General features: G+C 35.7%; 1 protein-coding gene across 1 annotated transcript; it reads left to right on the top strand.

Moving 5' to 3' along the window:
- The first annotated feature begins 2,064 nt into the window (after positions 1–2,064).
- On the top strand, positions 2,065–7,782 carry LOC142351875 (uncharacterized). Its single transcript, XM_075404116.1, has 2 exons — positions 2,065–2,359; positions 7,243–7,782. Exons 1-2 carry the CDS (start codon positions 2,140–2,142, stop codon positions 7,722–7,724), a joined length of 702 nt encoding a protein of 233 aa, XP_075260231.1. The 5' UTR covers positions 2,065–2,139; the 3' UTR covers positions 7,725–7,782.
- The last annotated feature ends 65 nt before the right edge of the window (positions 7,783–7,847 follow it).

Raw genomic sequence — 7,847 nt, 5'->3', positions numbered from 1 at the left:
AATGAATCTTAGGGTAATCGGTAACCACAAAAAAACTCAATGTGTAAGTTTTACACAAATGTTTAGCAATTGAAGATCTCTGCAATGTTTTTTACGAACCCGCGGCTCTATAAACTGCCCCAAAATATTTTTTTTTCAATGCAAAGGCTCTGTTTACTTTTTTAAACGAGTAGTTGAGTGTTTCGAAAACTTCTCTGGTTTTGGACAATCTGATTTCTTCCTGCACCAAGTTCAACACTGATTTGGGTTTAATATAGTTGTTGATTTCCTTTTTTTATTGCACCACCAACTTATGTGTTTGAGCATACTGACACATATAACTTACTTTGCATGTAGATATTCACTTGAATAAGTAAGGTGGTTTTAGAAATTAAAAAGACAGCAAATAATGCAAATCAATACCTATAAAAGAATTACAAGAGGCATATGATCTATCTGTTGTATATAATTTTTATATTTTTTGGCTGCAACTATTTTGGATAATCAAGTTAGCTTTCTGGGTAAAGAAAGGTAAACAGAGCGTTGGCAATAAAAATCAATGTTTCGGGTTTGCAGAATACCAACTTTATAGAACTGAGTGAGTGGTACCAACACATGGTTTTGCTTACTGCAGTGAAGATAGTAACAACAATGATTTCTCCGTATTATCGAATAGATTAGAAGCTTTCTCAGCTTGATGTTTTCCAGACGCTGCCCTATTATCAGACAGTCTAAATTGTGACCTCTTGTGTCGAGGTTTTTACCAAAGTTTTGCAAAAAATAGTTTATAGTGGAAAGTATTTTATATTCAGCCGCTTAATGTGTTCTATTTTTGACACAATTTTTGCAGAAACTCAGGACTTGTTGACACATTTAGCTGGTATTCATGTAAATTGTACTCAGTTTTGGAATAAAAAATATTTGGTTAACAAGTTAGTGATTAACATTATTTGGTTAACATTTATAGAACTGAGGGAGTGGTACCAACACATGGTTTTGCTTACTGCACTGAAGATAGTAACAACAATGATTTCTCCGTATTATCAAATAGATTAGAAGCTTTCTCAGCTTGCTGTTTTCCAGACGCTGCCCTATTATCAGACAGTCTAAATTGTGACCTCTTGTGTCGAGGTTTTTACCAAAGTTTTGCAAAAAATAGTTTATAGTGGAAAATATTTTATATTCAGCCGCTTAATGTGTTCTATTTTTGACACAATTTTTGCAGAAACTCAGAACTTGTTGACACATTTAGCTGGTATTCATGTAAATTGTACTCAGTTTTGGAATAAAAAATATTTGGTTAACAAGTAGAAGAAAATTTTCTTGAGTTAGTGAACGAAAACTGCTTCTTCGAAACTTAATTTCTGCCTCGCGTAACAGTAAACCAGTAGTGTTCTCAGTGATTATATTCGAAAATATGCTAGAAGCGACGACTTTTCTATTTTTTGAAGAGTAGAAATTAATGTACAGAAAATTTGGCTTTTTGAAAACTGTACAACATGTGTTTAAGTGTGGAATAAAGTTGTGGAATATATTTAAGGATTGTCCTAAGACGGCTCTATTTTTCGTACGAATTGTGTTGAAGCTGAAAACTGCGAGTTTTGTTATTTTTCAAAGTGTGGAATTTAAGTATGATACTCTTTTCCAGACCGTGTAATTTTTAACGCACGACGCCACCTTGTGCGTTCATGTCGGTCTGGACATATCGACTTTTGGTCTGGCACCTCAACCTGGGTATTATACGGTCACACCGTGCCCACAATTTTGTCCTATTTTCATTCCTTGACCCAGTATATTGTCCAGAATATTTACTCGACAGTGATTTTCCAGACTATGTAATTTCATGCCGTATTTTGCACCCTTGTGTGCGAACCAAAAAAAGAGGACTTGAAGCCTGCTGTACAGAATCTAGAGATGTTTTCATGCTACTGTTAGATAATTAATCACATCACTAATATTCAGGATAATGAGCTGTCAAATTTATACCTCATATAACAAACCTAACTTAGGTCTCGACTTTGACTTTAATCAACCTTGGTGGAAATTCAGCAAAACATTCCCGATTTATTTGGTTACGTCATATTGCTCAAATTTGTCTTGTAGTTTGGTGGATTTTTGTTCTGAATAAAGTCAACTTTCGACCCAATATTCAGTTCTAATATGAACTTCATTGCCCTTTTTACACTTGTTCCGATATTTTTAATCGTCAGGTCTGATATTGACTATGGCATGTGTCCTCAACATTTTCACACGGATCATGTGAATCCAGAAGTTATTGATGGTCGCTGGTTTGTTGTCAAAAGACCTAAAGTCGCGACTAAACAAACCAATGCAACCAAATGCAGCTTTATCGAATTCAGCGCTCAGAAAAAATCAACTGGTTAGCAAACGATGTTTTAACAATTTTAAAACAATTTCTTTCATGTTTAATTTTTGTGCATCGGGTCCGATATTGAAGAATATAGTCGTCGCTAAATGCAATAGATGTTTTTTTTTTCACAACACTATTTGATGGAAATCGCAGCATTTTTACAGTAGCCTTATAGCAGTTTTGGGTCATATGGTAATTTATGCAGTGATTTTCAGTAAAATCATCTAGTAAACGCATTGAAATCTGAAATTTAACCTAAATGGCCTCACTTCTCGCTTTGTCACCATATTCTCACTATTTGTTGAATCTTCCTCCATCATCGATGGACGATAAGGTGTGGTTCCTTCTATTAGATTTTAGATTAGAGTTGAGTTGGATTACGGTTTTGGCGAGCGGGCTGAAAACTTTTTGAACTAAGTTCGAAAAATAATACTCTCAGGACTGAGAAAGCAAAAAAGGTTTTTAACAAAAGAGCTTAGATCACATAGGAGAGATCTATTTAGGAGAGATCAAGATGTTGATTTGAATTTGTGAGAGAAAAAAGGCTAAAAAACAGTCCGTATAAACATATATATATATATATATATATATATATATATATATATATATATATATTATCAATGACAAAAAAATAGACACAAATCTAATGTTAGCACGTCGATTTATTCTAGTCCTAAAATTGATCAAATATGATTCCCCTATTCATAATTCCGGGGAGCAAATCAATTTCCAGAGGAATCCTAACAATAAAAGCACTTAAAGGTAGGGTAGAGAAATCTTAACATCAGATACACTAAAACCATTAGTAGTTTTCGAAAGCAAGGCACTTAAACACGACACTCATATTCTCAGATAAAATTAGCCCAGTTCATTTCATTAATTTTGGTTGCTTGGAACCATTTACGCCTAACAAATCAACTGGCTCCAATACTTTGAGGACAGACCAACGGTGGCATTTTTCTTGACGCCCCTACTGAGTGTTGCATCAAGTTCTTTGAGCTTTAAGTGTATCCCGTCGCTGAGTTTCTGTTATTTAGAACAATTACATTTCAATTGATTTGAAGTTTGTAGATAACGGAGAAATTGACTTTCGCACAACCAAAAATGTTTTTTGGATTGCAATCATGTGTCTGAACAAAATATTGACAGTGAAGCTGATATGTGACCTCGTCTGTTTCCCCAGATGATGATGATGCGCTCCAAGAGTCTGAAAATTTTGTGTTCAATTTTAGTGATGTTTTCTGTGTTGCCTGAAAATTTAAGTCTAAGCTGAATTTTCTTCCAGAGGGTCTGCGATTATGTGTTGCAAACCAAACAAGCATCGTTTCAATGTAGCCCTCTGGCTCCCCTGTGAATCTTAGGTTTTCTCTTGTGAATCGTTTGTCAAGAAACCAGCGATGTCTTCCTTCGTAATGTTTGTGAATTTAAGTGTCAAGTTCCTTGCCTTCCTGACGTCGAGAATTGATGCAGTGTGCCGAAATGATGTCGCAACCTCGCCAAAAACAAAAGTTATGAGAATATCTTTTGATATGCTAAAAAGAGGTTGTGATCGTGTTAATTTTCTCACAAAGATGCTATAATTATTCCTGCTTTTTCGAAACACAGTCCCATTAAAATTTCAGTGCTTTGTACCACTTGTAGGCTGGCTGCTTGAAAACAAAAAAAAACGGCTTTTCAGCTGATTTGAAAGATTTCACGACCTGTTTTACAAATTAAAATTGAAATTGATGAATGAACACTTCTTTTTCTACTCGTGAATGCAGGAAAGCGTCTTTACTTGAAACTGGCGCTCCTCATGGCCCTGCTTCGCTGAAATTTGAAATAATTTCCCTAAAGTTTCTGGCTTTCAAATCGGTGCAACAAAAAAATAATCAAAATACTTATTTTTTTGAAACCTTTTTGCAACATATTGTGCCGAAAACTTAACCTAAGCAATGGGGAATAAACTTTTCAGTTCTTTGTACCAGTTATAGACTGGCTGCTCCAAAACAATTTTTTTTCAGCTGATTCTCAAAATTTTTAAACTTTTTGAAAAAAAAATTTCTAATTGATGCATGAACACTCTTTCAGCTGGTGAGTGCGGAAAACTCTTCTTTACATAATATTGGTGCACCACAGGGTCCGGCTTTGTTGAAATTTGATATAAGTTGCCTAATATTTCTGGCTTTAAAATTGGAGTAACTTTTAAAAAGAATCAAAATAATCAATTTGTTTTGAACCATTTTGCAACCTTTTGTGCCGAATAATTTTAAACCTAAGCAACGGGGAACCAACTTTACTTTGAAAACACATTTGACCAGAGACACATCACGGTCCTTGGATAACCTCACTGGGTTACAAGATTTGTTCCTTTTGAGAACCTTGACCCTGTTTTTCAATTCCCGGATTCCTGTCATTGGATGCACAGACCACCCTCTTGGTTCTATAGATTGACATTTGTTGCGTTAATTGCCGTATGTTACAACATAATGAGTTCTGACTTCTCCAAAAACTTAAGGAAAGTTTGTTACTCACATCTTTGAAGAGGCTCAATTGTGCCTCTGCGGCTACAACTGGGTTTGTGGAGAATTTTTCTTATAGACTCTGTGCAAGTAGCCTCGTCTTTTAGGTTTTGAAAATTTGAATTCTCTTCCGAATATTGAATCTCGGTCAGTGTCCAGGTTCTCTGCGTCAAGCCACTCCTCTTTCATAGTTTACTCTTATTTACAATTTTGCAGATGGGCTGGTTTCAAAATGTTTTGCACCTTCTCACAGTTTTTCATTGATATGTGTGTCGTTAGTAACTGAGTGGACTTCAGATTTTTGTGACAGGAAGCTTTTTGTGCGATTTGGGTATATACACAAGGTATTTAATGTCGCCGATATGTTATCAACAAAATTTTCTCCCATTGCTTTCGGATACAATTTGCTCACCTAGCTATCTGTCCTCCTTGAGATGACTGAAGTCCAAAATTAAGCTATATACTTAATGGAAGTTTTTGGTTTTGAACTTCGCATCATCTCTGTTGGATATCTTCCTTCTTCTCGTCAGCTAAATTTCGGGGCCTTCTATTTTGGGGTTTTGAACTGTTGTGAGAGAAAATTGTTTGAAATGTCTGGTCTCAGTTTCTTGGTTGTCACCACACTGAAAACGAAAGATTTTCATTTGTCCAGTGCTTCAATTTTTGTCTCCAGCATGTCCAAAAACTTAAACTTCAAGTTCATAAAAATGGCACGAGTACACATTTTAGAAACAAACCCCTGACAGCAACTTTACTTTGGATCATCAATTTATCTTGGCTAAGGCGCACACGGTGCACTCTGTCGTCTCTGCCGCCGCTTATTCGCACAGTCTAATCTCATGCTAATGGAGCTCATATTGTACTCTATAACTCAGCAGGACAATTGGAGAGGAAATTTTTCTCGTTTTTTTTCGATTTCTTTTGTCCTTTGTGGAAATTTATGCTAATTGAGCCTATGTTCCTTGTGCTTGTACTTTAAACTGAAAGAATTTTTGAGGAATCACGTTAATCTTTTCGAACGGAACGAACGACTGGCATTGGCGTATAGAAAACGTTTGTCGCTTTTCACAGTAGTTTTTTCCAACCGCTCTAAGTATTTGGGAATATAGTAAAGTGGAAACTCTTAACTCCTCAACAGTTTCATGGCACCTACGCATAATCAGAGATTTTAAAACTTGCATCATAAGCAACTTCACGAAGTTTAACAAATTTGTATCAGGATAATAGTCTTTGCCTTCCTTAGTGTTTTTATATCGTAAACGAGCTAAAGACTGGATGATATCCCGTTTTGATCTTGATAGGTCTTTTCATTAGGACGTTTGGACGAGAACATGAACGCACGAAAACTTTGAACGAGACAAGGTTTGCATCGTAGGTATTGGGGTTGAGCTTTTTAAACGTACAATCATTTATGACTAAACAAAAAGATAAAACAGCACGATAAGCGCAACTTAACGCTACATTCTATCACAGACCAATTATTTGTTCACGATTTGCCAAGATATCTAGTAACTATCAACAGTACGTTAATATGATTCAAGAAGTCAAACTAGAACTCAAACTCGCTATACCCAAATCAGTGTTGCAACGTATGCAGGATTATAAAATTCATTACCAGTTTGCACCGGATTCTGTACGATAGGTGAAAGACAAATTAATTTGGTGGCACAGAATGTTCCATTCGGCCGTTTTTCTACGCAGTTAGGAGATTTCCGACAACATCACAATTACACTGAAAGTTTGAGCTCAAGGAAAACTGTTCTTATTCTGTCGACATTTTTATCCAAAACCAATCAAAGGTTCAATTCTGACATTTAAAACCAAGTGACTAGTGTAATAAAAAGAGCACATAAAACTATCAGAAATCAATTAATATTCATTTTCTTCTCCTTTATAACATGGCATACAACGAGTGTATAAAGAAAACTATTGAGCGTTAAATAAGCACGTTCTGTGTATTGTTTCTTTGAATCCATTCAATGATTTTACTTGTTTACTCAACTTACTTCCTTTCTTATTTTTGATATTCTTCATCTTTCGTTCTGAAGAACTTAGTTCTTAAGTAAGAGAAAATATTTAGAAAATCTATAGTCGGTTTCTCTAACCGATTTTAGCAATTGAACAACTGCTTTATTGAGCAACTGATTGTACCAAAAAAGCAAGAAATGCAATTATTACGAAATTACTTTTCTTTATACCTAAAGATCTCGGAAAAAAATAACACATCAAAAGTTGTTTGCCCCATCCATTTACAATATAGCTGATGATACTGTCCACAAAAGTTGACTGCAAAAATGTAAAAAGGTCATTTTGAAACGATTACCTCAACCTGGGTGTATATTATTCCACCTATTTACCCGTCTGTATTCTTCAGATCGGTGCTGTTTTCAGGAGAATTCGTCCTTATTCTAAATATGACGGGAATGCCAGGCAACAGATTCTCCTCAAAAGTACTGGAAGCAATCCCAACATTCAACAGGAGGTTTACTTCTAAAGGCGCATTCCACCTCAATTTGACATCAAAGCCTTCCCATTTCTATAAACCGAAAGCAAGTTTGTTCATACTCCACTTGGATAGTGAAGTCTGTGTTCTCTACTTCTGCGAGGACTTTGCTGGCCCTTTCGCCCTGAGTTTGGGCTGGGTTTTGTCTCGTGACCCTGATCCGGACAAGGAACAGATGGATTTAATTGAGATGAAAGCTCGGAAGTTGTGGCTGTTCGATGTTGGACGGCTGGAATCCGTCGACCAATCAGATTGTCCAAAAGTGTTGGAGAGCGAAAATGCTGACGCGAATTGTACTTGGGATACGAAAAAAGAGATTGAAAAAGGTCGCAAAAGGAACAGAAAATATACTAAAGAATATTCTAATTGATGCAGTTGTTTATATATTAGGAAAAGCTAAGTATATGTTAAATAAAAAATCTTATCGGCTCGAGGTTTAATATTTGTGGTGAGAAGCGTTGAATAAAATCATCGTAAAACGCCCTTTTAGCTG

This window comes from Convolutriloba macropyga, chromosome 13 (genome assembly GCF_964194025.1).
Source record: "Convolutriloba macropyga chromosome 13, txConMacr16.3, whole genome shotgun sequence".
NCBI lineage: Eukaryota > Metazoa > Xenacoelomorpha > Acoela > Convolutidae > Convolutriloba > Convolutriloba macropyga.
This window is presented reverse-complemented; position numbering and strand designations above follow the sequence as displayed.

Excerpts from the sequence above, each read along its gene's own strand:
- LOC142351875 (XM_075404116.1), top strand. The coding sequence starts at position 2,140 with ATGAACTTCATTGCCCTTTTTACACTTGTTCCGATATTTTTAATCGTC. Across the intron at positions 2,360-7,242 it reads CGCTCAGAAAAAATCAACTG|GAGAATTCGTCCTTATTCTA; the intron begins GTTAGCAAACGA and ends TGCTGTTTTCAG.